At 43.5% G+C, this 16,985-nt stretch overlaps 1 protein-coding gene and 1 long non-coding RNA gene across 4 annotated transcripts in view; one reads left to right on the plus strand and one right to left on the minus strand.

Annotated features, from left to right (window-relative positions):
* Positions 1-6,036, minus strand: part of Neto2 (neuropilin and tolloid like 2) — an 86,924-nt gene extending 80,888 nt beyond the window's left edge. The window contains exon 1 of one of the 3 annotated variants that reach the window (XM_045137862.1): positions 5,754-6,036. In XM_045137862.1, coding sequence (XP_044993797.1) covers positions 5,754-5,787 — 34 coding nt within the window. In that variant the 5' untranslated portion in view covers positions 5,788-6,036. The remainder of the gene's footprint in view (positions 1-5,753) is intronic. The other 2 variants (XM_045137861.1, XM_045137871.1) reach the window with 2 other exon arrangements.
* Positions 6,037-6,548: 512 nt separating this feature from the next.
* Positions 6,549-16,985, plus strand: part of LOC123454171 — a 58,201-nt gene continuing 47,764 nt past the window's right edge. The window contains exons 1-3 of the long non-coding RNA XR_006633201.1: positions 6,549-6,669; positions 7,034-7,122; positions 7,871-8,019. This is a non-coding gene — a long non-coding RNA (uncharacterized LOC123454171). The remainder of the gene's footprint in view (positions 6,670-7,033; positions 7,123-7,870; positions 8,020-16,985) is intronic.

Genomic DNA, 16,985 nt, shown 5'->3' on the forward strand with positions numbered 1-16,985 from the left:
AGACCACACCAAGGCCTTTCATAAAATTCTTCCAATAAAGTCCCATTACATTTAATAGAATAAATCCATTTTCCATACACTGTCGTTGGAAGTCTTACATAATCTTGACACCTGATTACCTCTGACCTCCCAATTACTTTCTTTCCTTCCCCCTCCCCCCCATTACTTTCAACAGGCATTCTTCCCATTACAAAAAAAAAAAAATTTTTTTTCAAGGTAAGGTCTCATTCTAGCTCAGGCTGACTTGAAATTCACTCTGTAGTCTCAGGGTGGCCTTGAACTCATGGCGCTCCTCCTACCTCTGCCTCCTAGGTGTTGGAATTAAAGGTGTGCACCACCACGCCTGACAAAATAATTTTTTAAAAAAATATAGTTCTTAGCTTAGGGACTAACCCCTGCTTCTGTCTAGAATTGAGCACCACCTGGCTGATCCCTTCCTTCTTTCAGGTCTTTTTTTTTTTAAATTTTTGTTTATTATTTATTTATTTGAGAGTGACAGAGAAAGAGGGAGGGAGAGAGAGAGAATGGGCACGCCAGGGCTTCCAGCCACTGCAAACAAACTCCAGATGCGTGCACCCCCTTTTGCATCTGGCTAATGTGGGTCCTGGGGAATTGAGTCTCGAACTGGGGTCCTTAGGCTTCACAGGCAAGCGCTTAACTGCTAAGCCATCTCTCCAGCCCGCTTTCAGGTCTTTTGAGGCTTCCCCAGTATCTAAATCAGCTCTCCATTTCCTTCTTCATCTTGATTTTCATTACCTGATTTTGAGGTGTGTGTACTTACTGTCTGTTCTTACTAGAAAGAAGAACCTTGTCTGTCTGCCACATCTTCATTGCCTAGCAGACTGCCAGGCCCACAACAGCATCCCACAAAATTAGATGAATGCATGAAGTGACCAAGCAGGAACCTAACTGCATGCATTACAGAGAGATGTACTTACAGATGAACTTACACATCAGTAGCCATGTACACAACCCAGATTTTTGTGTGACTATAAGCCAGGGAATGGGACATGAATTGAGGTCTTTCCCTTCTTTCAGATTCTCATTCTCTATAGTTGTTTTTCTCAACCTGGTCAATGTATCTTTGTTATTAACTAAACATGTCTAAGCCTTCCTGTTGTAAGCATGTAAGCAGAAAACATAAGGCTTGTGAAATCTAACACTGGATGCCAGAATGTAACAACTATCTAACTGGTCTCCCTGTTTTATTTTTATTTTCTATAATGAAAAGAGAATGGAGTGTAGAGTCCATATATTACTGAACACAACTTTTTCAAAAAAAATCAACATATTCCAAAGCACAAGATAACCAAATTAATGGAATTCAATCTTACATTGTTAGTTGAGAATGAAGATGGATGGTGAACCTAGATCAGTGCAGCCTACACATGCTGAATCATTCTGCTAGGGACTTTTATTTAAAAAAAAAAAAGTGACTCTAGCCAAAGTGCTTTCTCTTTCCTGCACAATGTGTCAACCCTGTTAGTGCTGTGAGAAGGGCAGTATATTTATTTATTTGAGAAAGGGGGAGGGAGAGAATAGGCATGCCAGGGCCTCCAGGCACTGCAAATGAAATCCAGATGCATCTGGCTTAATGTGGGGCCTAGGGAATAGAACCAGGATCCTTTGACTTTGCAAGCAAGCACCTTAACCACTAAGCAATCTTTCCAGCCTGAGAAGGGCAGTTTTGCATGCTACATTTTGATCAAAGGAGTGCATCTTCCGTATCTACTACAACTGTCATCAAATTTTACCACTACCAGGCAAAGTACTTCCTATCTTCTAGTGTTGAAATTTCTATTACATTATCCTGGGACTATTTACTATAACATATTTTAATCAGAAAAAAATTGAACCTTCAGATTAGTATACTATACTCTGTTTTATAAGCAATATGGTGAACATGTTGAGCAAGTGGGTGGTCACTTCCCAGCAACCATAACAATCTTGCTCTTAAATGTTGTCCTGGTTTTGTTGTACTTCTTCATAACAGTATATTAAGGAAAATTTAGAACCCCCTAGTTAAATACCCTCTTAAGATCTTTTCCAATTCAATCCTGATGCTAAAGTACCTGAGAAACACATTTATTTTATTTTATTTTTAGAGAGGGTGAGTATGAAATTGAGAATTGGCACATCTGTCACCGAAATCAAACCCCAGACACATGTGCCACCTAGTGGGCATGTGCGACCTTGCACTTGCCTCACCTTTGTGCATCTGGCTTACATGGGACCAGAAGGGAGATCGAACCTGGGACCTTTGGCTTCACAGGCAAGTGCCTTAACTGCTAAGCCATTTCCCCAGCCCAGGAATACATTTTTTTAACATCAATAATTACTCTGACGAGAATATAATGGTTTGGATGTAAAATATCCCCTCATTGGGTCCCTAGTGTTGGCATTGTTTGAGAAGACTGTGGACATTTAGGAGCTGGAACTTCTCTGGAGGAATAGTGTCACTGAGGAGTGGGCCTTGAGGTTGTATAGTGTGGCCCAATTCCTGCTTGTTCTGTGCAATGTGATCAGCTTCACCTCATACTCTTCCACCATGCCTTCCCTGCCATGAAACTTTCCCTCAAAATGTAAGCTATAAGCTGTTACACCATAAATTTAACACAGTGTACATAGAAATATCACTGTGTCTTAACAGGATTCTCCTTCAGCAAGTTTGCAGTATAAGCAACAACTGGTTTATAACCTTAATGAAAGACTTTCATAGGACTACAGAGCTTCACCGTCTTAGACAAACAACAGTGTGTCAAATTATTTAACACTTGGCCCGGTAATAAGCATTTCCAAGGGAAGTACTCACTTTTACTAATACTGTAGAGAGAAATTTAAATTCCCTAGAATAATCCTTTTGTCTTTACTGGTGCAAGTAAAGTCATCTTAGAAAAAAAGACAAAAATTTCTTTCTACTTAAAATCTTAACTTTTTTTGATGTTCTACTAGAAAACTGACCATTATATTCCAAACAATGCTTTTAGCTTTCGGTAGGTTGTAGCCAGCCACAAGTTATGCAATGTTAAAAAGTTGAACCTCTTGCTGTGGAAGCAATTCATATGGGATGCTTTCTCATGCCTTGGGCCCACAGTGAACAGCAGCACTGGGAAAGGATAACTGCTTTATTGTTAACTGTTATTGAATAATTATTTTATAAAATACACACATTTGGCTAATAATTATTTATTTATTTATTAGAGAGAAAGGGGGACTGCACCAGAGCCTCAAACTGCTGGAGATGAACTCCAGATGCATATATCACTTTATGTGTCTGGCTTTACAATCCCAGGTGGTCAAGCTTTTCAAGCAAGTGTCTTTAACCACTGAGCAATCTCTCCAGCCTTCATTTCCTTATTTTTTTCCTTCTTGGTTTTTCAAGGTAGGATCTCTCCAGCCCACGCTGATCTGGAATTCACTATGTAGTCTCAAGGTGGCCTTGAACTCACAGCAATCTTTCTACCGTTGCCTCCCAAGGGCTGGGATTAAAGGCATGCACCAACATGCCAGGCAGGAACAACTTTTAAAAAATTATTTTATTTATTTATTTGGGGGAAAGAGAGAGAGGGCTTCTAGCCACTGCAAACAAATTCCAGGTGCATGTGTCACTTAGTTCACCTGGCTTCATGTGCATTAGGTAGCTGTACGAATTGTATCTGGGTCCTTAAGACTTTTCAGGCAAGTTTCTTAACTGCTGAGCCATTTTCTCAAGCCCAGGCGCAATTTCTGTTAGCAACATTTTGAATCTTTGTAGACCAAATTCTAGCACTGACAAGCACATAATATAGTAGAATTAAAAATAGCTTATTCTCTCTATGAAGCCTGTGACAACAACTGCACACACAATTTAGCTTGAGCTTTAAGAACACTCTTGCAATGTAAAAATACTGTGATTGAATAACATTTTTTTAAAGTCAGATACTACAGTGTTTTCACTGTAGCTAGGTCGTCATTACAGAATTCCTGGCAGGTGCAATAATTCACATTGGCCAGAGAGGGCAGTATGTGCCCACTGCAAGGGCACAAACATGAGAGCTGCAATTCCTTGAGTACAGACTGCCCAAGCAAGCTCATTTTGTCCAGTTCTGCGGCTAAAGCTATGGAGCAGGTCTAGGTGATTTCCTGTGGGGAGGCTACTGTCAAACGGGCTGTCATTATGATGCTGACAACCCTATCATGGTGGGTTCACAACCAGAATAAAGATATGCCCCCGCCCAAGGAGCACCGTTAAGCAATCCGATTGGCCATGGAGTTTATCCTAAGAGTAAAGCTAAACCTTCATTTCCAAGGACAGACTATATAAATCAGCACTTACAGGTAACGACATATTTTTGGAACTGTTTTTGTAATATAGACACTAGATTATATTTATGTAATAATAAGGGAATCACTAAGAATTTATGGATTGACTGTGAAATATCCACCAGCTACAAAGTTCTGGTTAGCACAGTCTGAACCTATGTTAAGTATATATATTTGGGTAGGTGAATTATTTAAATTAGTTGGCTGCAATGTCAATTGCAAATTTAGGAATATTTGACCAATTACAAAGTAAGCCTGCCTAAAATGTAACGTGTCCAATTACAATGAAAAGTAAGGTTACATCTAACTTTCTAGTAAAACGGTGTTAACACAGTAAGGCAAACATCAAAATTTGCAACCCTATAAATTTAAGATTCAACAGTAAATTCCACATGTAAATATTAGTGGAATATCTTAACTTCCGCCTCAGTATAAATGGGACAAAAATATTGCAAGTATTCAGATCTTCAGTTTTCAACGAAATCATTAGAGCAAAAGGAAAGTCCTTTACTACGGGGCGGTGCAGAATTGACAGAAGGCTTTCTCCAGTACGATTTCCAGGAGGAACTTTGTCTCGTAGTCTAAATCATCTATATATACATAAATTTTTATCTAAGACAACTCCTCCCGGGAAATGCAAACCTGCCAGAGCCGTGTGCGCTTGGTCAAGCCGTCCTATGCCCTAGACCGTTTTAATTCTCGGTACAAGAAATACGATTTACAGCTCCGGGATGCTGAGATCCTTGGCGAGGGAGCGCGGGGTGTACGGGTCAGGGAGCGCCCGAGACGCGGCCCGCAGCGGCAGCAGCAGCCGCCGCCGCCACCGCCTTCCCGGGGCCAGGCCGGGCCGAGCGGAGCCGGGTTCGCGCGCCGCCCCCGGAGCCCGCAGTCGTGCCGCAGCCTCCCGGGCCGCAGCAGGTGGGATCCTGCCGACCGACCGACCGACCGACCGACCAACCCACGGGGCTCCCTCCGCCGCGGGCCACCGGGAGGTGCCGACGTCGCGGGGGCTTTTCGGGAAAAACAAAACACAACAAAACAAAACACAACAAAAACAAAACAAAAAAAAAAACAACCAACAAAACCACCAAACACAAAACCCGCTCCATGAAGTCTGCGCCGGGGGCACCGGGGGTCTTTTTAATCTGATCGTCGGCCCGTCATGACTCGGTGGCATCGGATCGGAGACCCGCCGGCCCCGGCTCCGTGCCGCAGGTCTGGCGAAGCCGGCGTGGGAGTCTCCCGCGAGGCGCGAGGGCTCAGGGGCCCGCGGGGCGCCGCCGGCCTCCGCCGCCCGCGTCCGTCCCAGCGCCCGCGCCGCGCGAGCCGAGGCGAAGCGGGGCGCGGGCGGCTGCAGCGAGCCCGCCAGACAAAGAGGCGCGCGGGCAAGGGGCGCGAAGGCGGGTCGGCTGGCCCGCAGGGGGCGCCGTCCGCGGTGGCCGGGCGCTTACCTTTGAGAACCGGGCAGAGCTGCTCCAGGGCCATGGTCCCCGAGGGTCGGCTCCTCGCGAGGAGCGCAGGCGGCGGGGACGGCGGTCCCGGGCGGCAGTCACGGGCCGGCGCGGCGGTCCCGCAGCTCCGTCCCCATCTCCAAGCACGGGCGACTGGCCCGTGTCAGGTCCTGCGACCCGCCATGCCCGGGAAGCCTCGCTCTCTCTCTCTCTCTCTCTCCCCGACGGCCGCCGCCTGCTGCCCCGTGAGACGCGTCCACAAGACCGCCCGCGAGACCCGGGTAGGGCCGACGGACGGGCGGGCACGGACGGGCACGGCCAGCCGGCTGCGCCCGCGGACTCCTCCTCGGAACAGGCGGGCGCCGCGAGCCTCGGCTCATTTAAGCGGGGAGCGCGAGCGCCGCGTGCCGGCCGCGCCGCCTGTGCGCACGCGCCTTCCCCGCCCGCCCGCCCGCGCGTCCCCTCCCCTGCCCTCCCCTCCCCTCCCCTCGCCTTCCCGCGCCCGCCCGCTCGCTCGCCCCTCGCCTCCTCTGCGCGCCGCGCACTCGCGCGCCCGGACGGCGTCGCGCGCCGTGGGGGTGGGGGTGAGGGGAGAGGACAGCGTGGGCGCCGGGGGCGGGGCTGGCGGCGGCCCCCTCGGGTCGCGAGGCCCCCGGCGGCGTGGAGGAGGGTCGCTGTCCCGAGTGCCCGTCCCTCCCCGCCGCGGGACGGACGTGGGTGGACGCCTCGAGGCCCTTCCGCCTGACGCAGGGCTCCGGGGGGCCGCCGTCCACCCCGGCTGGCGCGCGCCGGTGCGTCCGCGTCAGGTCCTCCTCCTCCTCCTCCGCGCTCCTCCTCGGTCCCCGGGACCCGCAGCGAGGATGCTTGAAAACTTTGCGGCTCCGCCCTGCCGGGAACACCTGCGGCCGGCGCCTGGGTGAGTCGGCCTGGCCCGTGGAACGGGCGTCCGCGGTCGCGGGAACTTTCTCGGACAGTTCCTGAGCCTCCGCGGCGGGTCGGGCGCAGCGCCGGGCGCTTTCAGGACCGACCGCTGGGAATCCTCCTCCCGGCCGAGAGAAAGCTGGGTGCGCCAGCGCCTTGAATGAAGCCCTGTGTAGGAGCGGGAGGGTGGCGGGCGAGACTGACGTGAGTCCCCCCAGGCCGCCTCTAAGCACAGCCGTGCTGATGGATCGCTGAACTCCACTGGGGTGGGCGGCGGGGCCGGGGGGGGGGTGTGGAATTCTGAGTCCGCTAACGCGAGTACACCATTTGCGGCACTATCTTGTTTTATTTCTCCCTAGCATTTATGTTCTGAAACTACCTTGCTGGTTTGTCATCTGTAATTCCCCGACACCCATCCCATTAAAATGGAGAAGCTGCTTGAAGGCAGGTAGGCTACTAGGATTCATTACTTCACATGACACAAACTTACTGTTAATTATGTGCACAATACAATAATTAATGTTGGGGAGACGACCAGAGTTAAGGCCCCACCTTAAATAGACCTGAAACAGTAGGAATTCCATAGATGTGTCTGCCCAGCAAATTATAGCTAAAGGTACGATGCCAGGCACCTGGACAAAATATCTCAAGGGTAACAAGTTCTTGTCACTTATTTTTTGGATCCTTCCAAGAAAGGTACAAAAGTGTAGATTCACAAGTCTTATTGTAAAGAACATTTTTTTTTTTTTTTTTGAGGTAAGGTTTCATTCTAGTCCAGGCTGACCTGGAATTCACTCCGTAGTCTCAGGCTGGCCTTGAACTCACCATGATCCTCCTACCCCTGCCTCCCGAGTGCTGGGATTAAAGGTGTGCACCACCACGTCTGGCATAAAGAACATATTTTTAACATCAATTAGTACAAAAATTGTCTGGCCCTTCACTGTGTAGTTGGGATGGTTATAAATGATGTGTGAGTTTGGATTTCTAAGGACGACCGCTTACAGTTAAGATTGCACTCAAGAAGCAAGTAGTAAATAAGCCATTTAAGGACCTTTCCCACAAATACAGCATGGCATGTTAATAAACTAGGACACTAAGTAATAAGCTGATTGAAGTCTAATTCATAGACAACAGTGAACAAAGAAATTGGGAGGAAGGGATCCTCTGAGCTTCTGGAACAATAATAAGTTCTTAAGGCAGAGATGTTGACTGAAGGAGAAACCAGCCTGTGTGACATCATCAGAGAATGCCTCATGAAGGAGATGGAACACAAGAGGGGAAGAGCTTAGCATCGCAAGTGGAGAGGAGAGAAAAGGGCTTGTTGGCTGTCTGGCAAGGAGCAGAGGTGAGCTTTGAATTTGGGATAAGTGTTAATGTTTGGAAAAGCATTCCACCTTAGTACCTCCCAATCTGCACATGCTCAAGTCCCTCACAGGAAATAATGTGTAAAATATTTGCATAGGAAAACTGCACATCCTCCCCTAGGCTTTAAATCATCTTTAGATGACTTACAATACCTATACACAACGTGAATGGTATATGAATAGCTGTTATTGATTAGGGAATGACAGGGGAAACTCTGTACAGGAAATCTGTTCAGAATAGCACCTAAACATATTTTTGATCCATTACTGGTAGAATCTTTAGAATCCAAATCCACAAGATTTTGGAAGGTTGACTGGACTTACCTGAATGCTAGGCAAAAAAAATTTGTGCTTGATTCACAAGCCAGAATAATCATTTTAATAGTGGAGTAATGGAGTTCTGGGAATATTAATCTGCTGGCTGACTTGGGGGTGTAATAAAAAGATATAGACTAGTAATTCAAAACATTGGCTTAGTAGTTTAAACTTTTTTTATATTAATTTTTTTTTAAGAGAGAGAGATTTGGCATGTTTCAGTGACTGCAATTGAACTCCAGATGATTGTGCCACTTAGTGGCCATGTGCGACCTTGCGCTTGCCTCACCTTTGTGCATCTGGCATAAGTGGGATCTGGAGTCAAACATGGTCCTTAGGCTTCTCAGGCAAGTGCCTTAACCACTAGGCAATCTTTCCAGCTCTGCTTAGTAGCTTTTACTGATAGAGTCATGTTGAATGATAAAAATCTAAAATGTCTTGTCTAGTTCATTGTTCATTTTTTAGCTGGAAATGCTCATTTTGTCGCTCCCCTTTAAGATATCTGTCATGTTTTACATGTGTGTGGTGCTTGTGCAGGTATTTATGAGTGTTTGTATATATGAGGGCACCTGTGTGTATTGGTGAGCCCCAGGGATCCTCCTGTCTCTGCCTCCCCTGTCCTGGGATTATAGGTGTGTGCCACTGTTACCAACTGAGCCATCTGCCCAATCCTTATTGAAACACTCATCTTCAAGATGTGCTGTGGTAGAATTTTCAAGGATGATCATAGTAAAGTACAGATCATAACTGAGATTACTGTGTAGCCATGTTAGCTGAATCAGAAGCTAACATTCTCTGAGCTGGTGATGATTGTATTTGAGTTAGTATTTATCTGGAAGAACCCTCAGTAGCACCCAGTCTGTTCTCACATTATCTGCCAGTTTTCAGGTGATTGAGGACTCTGCTTTTATTGTGTCATGCCCAGTCTTCTAGGTACAAACAAATGCAGCCCCTCTAGCTCCTCCCAGGATCATTTCTATATTTCAAATTTGGTTTTCTCGACCAATTCCCTTATGCATGTTAATGGTGTTGAATGACATTGGTTTATTGGATTGCATCATTAGAAAAATATGAGTAGGCATGGTGATACATACTTGTAATCTCAGCACTTAGGAGGCTGGAGCAGGAAGATTATAGTTGGAGGCAGTGGCATTGCATCTCAGTGTTTATGTTCTTAAAAGACTGTTGTATATATATATTTTTAAATAAACTTTGGGAGCTCCACCAGTGTGTCAAAGGATTGCCTATAGAGGCAGGTTGCTACAGTTAGACTGTTTCTGACCAATGTTTGTGTCCCCCATATATATTAAAGCTCATATATTCAAACTCTAACCTGAAGTTTGAATATGTCTTAGGATATGGTCCTCTATGGAAGTGATGAAGATTGATTGAGATCTAAGGGCAGGGTCCTGATCTTTTAGAATTAGTGTTCCTATACAAAGAGAAATCAGACATCACCATTTCTTCACATATAGGCACCAATAAAAGGCCACGTGAGGACAAAGTACCCATCTGCAAGTCAGAAAGAGAGTTCTCATTAAGAAACTGAATTGGCTAGTAGCTTTACCTGGGATTTCTAGCCTCCAAGACTGTGGAAAATATAAACCATTGTTTAAGCCACTTAGTCTATGGAATTTTGTTATCATAATCCAAGCTGACTAATTCAGAGATATAACTAAGGGAGACAAAGGAATTTATAACCAACCAGACTTTGACATATAGAAAATCAATTTACACCAAAGTATATGGCTCTATGTCTGGTGTGCAAACTTTGCTACAGTATTGATGAAATTTTTCAAAAACCTAAATGACGTAGGGTCTCATGAATGAGGATTTCATTATTACACAACTGTAGGGGGAGTGTTTAGGAAAGAAAACATTAAAACTACAAACATATTAAGATGCATTGTATTAGCCAGCCTAGGCTTCCATGGGTGTCTTTAAAAACATGTTTGCTGGGCTGGAGAGATGGCTTAGTGGTTGGGCGCTTGCCTGTGAAGCCTAAGGACCCCGGTTCGAGGCTCGATTCCCCAGGACCCATGTTAGCCAGATGCACAAGGGGGTGCATGTGTCTGGAATTCGTTTGCAGTGGCTGGAGGCCCTGGCGTGCCCATTCTCTCTCTCTCTCTGCCTCTTTTTCTCTTTCTGTTGCTCTCAAATAAATAAATAAATAAAAAATTTAAATAAAAAAAAACATGTTTGCTTGTTAATAGTTCTGGAAGCTGGAATACCCAGATCCAGGTGCTGGCAGGCTTGTTTCTTGGTGAAGGCTGTTTCCTGCTTTGCATACTACCACCTTCTTGGTCACTTATTTCAGTAACACTGTCCCTTTAACTTGTTTTCAAATTTCTGCTAAATGTAAGTACAAATCAGGAATAATTTTTTTTTGATTTTTTTGTTTTTGTTTTTTTAGTACCAGTAGTTAAGCCAAGCTGTATATAAATGACTGTGTGTTTTATTTAAGTACTCTGAGAAAGTTATGTGAAGATGAAAGACCAAATTTTTTTTATCACCCAAAGAATTTAATGAGGGTTCATCAGATACAACACACACACACACGTGTATATGGCTTAGTTATATCATGTGTAATTTGCATGACCAACATGTAATGACATTCAGCTCTCTACCACAAGACTCATGTTATTTCTTGGTACTACTTAGCCCCTCTGCCCTTCTTAAACCTCAGTAACTATTAACATATTATTTTTTATATTATTTCATAAGTGTGGCATGAATGGAGCCAGAGGATATATACCCTTTAAGGTTAGCTTTTTTTGTTTGTTTGTTTTGTTTTGTTTTTTCGAGGCAGGGTCTCACTGTAGCCGAGGGTGACCTGGAAGGAATGCTTTTAAGAAATATTGCTAACTACTAGTAATAATGTTTTTTTCAGCTTTAACAGGAAAATGTTACATTTTCAGGGAAATTTCTGGTTATCACTTTCATTTCATTGTGTAAAAACTAACAAAGACTGTTACATATCTTAGGATAAAGCACCTTTCTTTTGAGAGCTGAAATCCAATCTTGAAAGGTCTGTTTACTTCACACTTAAAACCTATTTATTGTTAGTTGAAATAGTTGGTAGTGTAATATGAAACTATGTTTTCTCTCTCTTTTTAAAATACATTTTTAAATATTTTGTTTATTTGAAAGAGGTAGACAGAGAGGGAGGTAGAGAGAGACAGAGAGATGATGGGCAAATTGGGGCCTCCAGCCACTGCAGATGAACTCCAGATGGATGTACCACTTTGTACAGCTGGCTTACATGAGTCCTGGGGAATCATACCTGGGTTCTTAGCTTTACAGGCAAGTGCCTTAATTAACCACTAAGCCATTTCTCCAGCCCTCTCTCTTCTCTTTCCCTCCTTACTCTCTTGCTTCCTTCCTCTCTCCCTCACTCTTTGTTCTAGGAATTGAACCCAGGGCCCTAAGCAATGGGTTGACCATTGAATCACACTCATAGCCATAAAGTTAGTTTGAAATTGGAAGAAAAAAAAATTTTTTTTTTTTTTTTTTTTTTTGAGATAGAGACTTGCTATGTAGCCTTGGCTGGCTTAGAACTCTCTACATAGTTCAGGCTGATCTTAACTTGTGGCAGTCTTCTGCCTCAGCTTACCTCCCTTAACTTATCATTAACTTCTGTCCTTCCAAGGCTTTAAGGTGAAGCACTAAGTTGTTTACTTGTGACCTTTCTAATTTTCCTTACCTTTTCTTATCTCCCCTCTTCTTCATCCCTTTCCTCTTTCCAAATAGCCCCTAGGAAGTGTCTTTTTTTTTTTTTTTTCTTTGAGGTAGAGTCTTCCTCTAGCCCAGACTGACCCGAAATTCACTCTGTAGTTTCTGGGTGGCCTCGAATTTAGGGCAGTCTTCCTACCTGTGCTTCCCAAGTGCTGGGATTCAAGGTGTGTGCCACCAGGCCCAGCAGGAAGTGTCCTGAGATGAAGGCATGCACTATATTTTGCTTTAAGTATTTCCTTTGCTCTTCTTTCCTTACTCTCTCTCTCCCTCTCTCCTCTTTCCCTATCATATTTGCATGTCTTTCTGTAGTGGAGTTTGAATTCAGGGTTTATTCATGCTAGCTAAACACTCTATGACTAACTTCCTATCTTGAGCCATAAAATATAAAAATTCTAATAGTTATCTGGGAATGTTTGTAACATAATAGAAATTTCTTGTTTAAGTTCAATTTAAGGGATTGATAAACTCAATATCTGTGCTGGGTCATATGCATATACTAGTTAATAACAATGTGAGATGTATACATTTAATTATATACTAGTGTTATTCACTAGTGTTTATAAGGAAGGTATATAACATTGTTACAGTATTCACAAAAAAATCCTAAAATATATTTCGTTTTTGATTTTTCAAGGTAGGGTCTCTCTGTGGCCCAGGCTGACCTAGAATTAACTCTGTAGTCTCAGGGTGGTCTTGAACTCACAGTGATCCTCCTACCTCTGCCTCCCAAGTGCTGGGATTAAAGGCGTGCACTGCCATATCTGGCTTTTTTGATGTTTTTGAATCTGATCTGGAATTCACTTTGTAGCTCCGGCTGACCTTGAATTCATGGCAGTCTTACTTCAGTCTTTCGAAGGCTCGGATTAAAGGCATGAGGAACCATGCCTGGCTTTAAACTACTTTATGTGCAATAAAATAAATAGCCTAGCATTTGTAATGAAACTTGCCTCTAGTTATTATTGTACAAAGCTATATTATATATCTGTATATGTATTTAAGACAAAAAAGATTTTTGAGAAAGTTTTCTGACATTTTTAGGGCTGGAGCTATAGCTCAGTGGTAGAAAGACTTGCCTGGCATGTGGAAACCTCTGTGTTCAGTGCTCCAACTGCAGGGTGGAGAGGAATGAGGGAGAACAATGGAACATGTTCTGTACCCTAGAATTCAGAAGTCACCTCTCTAGAGAAGGATAGGCATATGAATTTAAACATTATATTCTTGTCAATTTTGTGCATGTATATGATGTGTTTTTGATCATATTCACCCCCATTACATTCTTTTATTTCCTTTCCACTCCTGTTGAATCCTTTCTTCTTCCAACCTACCTCTCCTCCTACTTTTGTGTTTGTGTGAGTCCCATTGAGTTTAATTAGGGTTGGTTGCATGAAAATGGGTGGGGAGTTATTAACTGAAGCATGGGTAATGTACCAGTGGAGTACACCACTGAAGAAAGTGATGCCTGCTCCCCATGCTACCATTAATTGCCAATACTTCTTCAAGGGCTAGGTCTCATGAACCACCTTTTCATCCATGATGGAGTGTTGAGTAGCCCAATCTTGAGCTGCATTGTACAAGTTACCACAGCTGCTTTTAGTTCGTGAGTCTAAGGGCCCTGTCATGTCTAGTAGATTTCATACCACAGCAGACTTCATTGTTTGGCTCTTACATTCCATATGCTTTCATAGTGTTCCCTGAACCTTAGAGGGGGTGACATAGATGTCCTGAGTAGGCCTGAGTACTGAATAGTTACTTATTCACAGCACTTTGACAAATTATGAATCTCTGCATTAACTATTACCCACTGAAAAAAGAAGCTTCTCTGACAAAGCTGAAAAGTAGCCTTAATATATGGGTAGAAACATAAATATTTGGAAGGAATTTTTATGTGTCCATTCAGCAAAGTAACAGTGGTAGCTTACCCTCTAGGACCTAGACTCTTTCCAGCCATGGGATTTTGACTGTGTTTTCAGTACTAACCATGAATTCCCTCCTGTGGAGCAAACCTTAAATCCAATCAGAAAGCAATTGGTTACCCCAGTTAACAATCATGCTCCTATTGCACTTGTGGGCACATTTTGCCTGACAGATTGACATTGTAACATGCAGAGCCCACAGCTATGTTTGATAGTTGTTAAATATCTCCCCCAGCACCACTATCAGCACTAGGAAAGATAGCAAGCAAGGAGGAAGCTTCCAGCTCAATTCCAGCTTGATTTCTTTGTTCTGCAACAACAGCTTTGCAGACATACCCACAGTAAATGGGTCTTACCTTGTAGTTTTGGTTGACAACAAAAAGCAGCAATAATAGCTTTTTGTTGTTGTTGTTTTGGGGGCCTCTGGGGTCTCCCTGGCCAACAACTCATAGGGAGATATCCTATACTGATATCCTATACTAGGATTTGAGTTTTTATAATATATGGTTTCTGGGAACAGTATTATCTAGTCACACAGAGTACCTCCCTTCATGCTTTTTATAAAAATATTTTTTATTTTATTTATGAAAGAGAATGACAGAAAGAGAGAGAGAATGGGCATACCAGGGCCTCTAGCCACGACAAATGAATTCCAGACACATGTGCAACTATGTGCATCTGGTTTATGTGGGTTGGAATTGAAACTGGGTCCTTAGTCTTTGCAGGCAAGTGCCTTAACTGCTAAGCCATCTCTCCAGCCCCCCCCCCATACATTTTTAAAAAAGATATCTTCCTTCCCTCCCTCCCTCTCTCCCTCCCTCCCTTCCTTCCTTCTTTCCTTCCTTCTTTGAGATAGAAATAGAAAGAGGCAAATAAGAGAGAGAGAGAGAGAGAGAGAATGGACATTCCAGAGCCCCTAGCCACTGCAAACAAACTCCAGATGCATGCGCCACCTTGTGTGTCTGACTTACTTGGGTACTGAAGAATCAAACCTTGGTCCTTAGGCTTCATAGGCAAGTGCCTTAACTGCTAAGCCATCTTTCCATCTCCCTTTCATACTTAAAAAAATATATTAATTGATTCATAGAATAACTTCCCATTTTCTATATTGTTTGAAAGAATATCAGCTGTGTGGCTAACAGAGCATTGAAAATACTTATACTAAGATAGAGTGTGTGTGTGTGTGTGTGTGTGTGTGTGTGTGTATATATATATATATATATTTTTTTTTGTTGTTGTTGTTTTGAGGTAGGCTTTCACACTACCCCAGGCTGACCTGGAACTCACTATGTAGTCTCAGGATGGCCTCTAACACACAGCGATCCTGCTACCTCTGCCTCCTGAGTGCTGGGATTAAAGGCATGCACCACCACTCCTTGCTAGAGTATATATTTTATCTGAAATAAGGTAAATTCAAAGATGAACTAAGTCTGGTATGATGACTCCATAGATATTAGGAACTCTGGTTCCTTCAACTTAGTCACTCTGTCACCCCTCACATATGATGTATAACTATCATATACATATTTCAGCCAGAAGGAAACCTGTATGCCTTCTCCCTTATAAGTGTACTTTCCAGAATTTAGACTTGGCTCTATTTCTTATGCCTGCTTTATTGGGCAGTTTCACCCTGCCCATTCTTGGCTACAAAGAAAATAGGGAAATAATAGCCTTATTTTAGTTAACCAGGTGCCCAGCTAAGAATATCCTTTCATACTTTAAAAAAATATTTTTATTTATTTATGGAGAAACAAAGAGTATGGCATGTCAGGGACTCTTGCCATTGTAAACAAACTCCAGATGCATGTACCACTTTGTGCATATGGCTCTCCATGGGGAATAGAATCCAGGATGATAGGCTTTTTATGTTTTATTTATTTATTTGAGAAAGGTAGGGTGGAAAGGATGGAGGGAGGGAGAGAGAGGGAAAGAGGCAGATATATAGAGAAGATGGGCATGCCAGGGCTTCCTGCCACTGCAAACGAACTCCAGATGCATGTGTCACTTTGGGCATTTGGCTTATGTGGATACTGGGGAATCAAACCTGGGTCCTTAGTCAAGCAAGCTCCTTAACTTCTAGGCCATCTCTTCACTACCCTGATAGGCTTTTTAAACAAGTGCTTTCACCTGCTGGACCGTCTCTCCAGTCCCCCTTCATACTTTTTTAAATTATATTTTTTATTAGCTTATAAAGTAGGTTTCTTTTTTTCTCTCTCTCTTTTTTCTCTATGGTGTTTTCATTCATCGTTATATTTGGTTAACTTGTCCCCTGTTCCCACTTAAGCCTTTCCATTCCTAGTATTTTCCTCCTCTGTTATCATACCATATACATTCTACCTCCATTCCTCCTCAAGGCCTCCTTCATGCCATGGTTCCTTTTCTTTTGTCTTCTTTTTGGCCTCTGCAGGCATAGATCTAAAAATTTGAAGCTAGGATTTGCATATGAGAGAGAACATGCAGCATTTGTCTTTCTGAGCCTGGGTTAGTTCACTTACTATATTTTCTAGTTCGATTCATTTTCCTGCAAACTTCATAAACTTTACAGCTGAATAAAATTTCACTGTCAGGCATGGTGCATGCCTTAAATCCCAGCACTTGGGAAGCAGAGGTAGGAGGATCACCTTGAGTTCAAGGCCACCTTGTGATTACATATTGAATTCCAGTTCAGCCTGAGCTAGAATGAGACCCAACCTCAAGACAACAACAACAAAAATCATTGTTTATATACCACATTTTCATCTACCCATTCATCAGTTGGTCATCTAGACTAATTCCATTGTCTGGCTGTGGTGACTAGAGCAGTAATGAACATGGAATGTAATTATCTCTGTAATAAGATATGGAGTCCATTGTAGGAGTGGTCTAACTGAATTACATGATGGTTCTCTTTTAGCTACTTTTCTCTTGTGTGTATGCATGTGTTGTGTGTGGTGTGTGTGAGATGCATTTATGTGTAGGTGCCTTTGTAGTATACCACCATCTGC

Source organism: Jaculus jaculus, chromosome 1 (genome assembly GCF_020740685.1).
Source record: "Jaculus jaculus isolate mJacJac1 chromosome 1, mJacJac1.mat.Y.cur, whole genome shotgun sequence".
NCBI lineage: Eukaryota > Metazoa > Chordata > Mammalia > Rodentia > Dipodidae > Jaculus > Jaculus jaculus.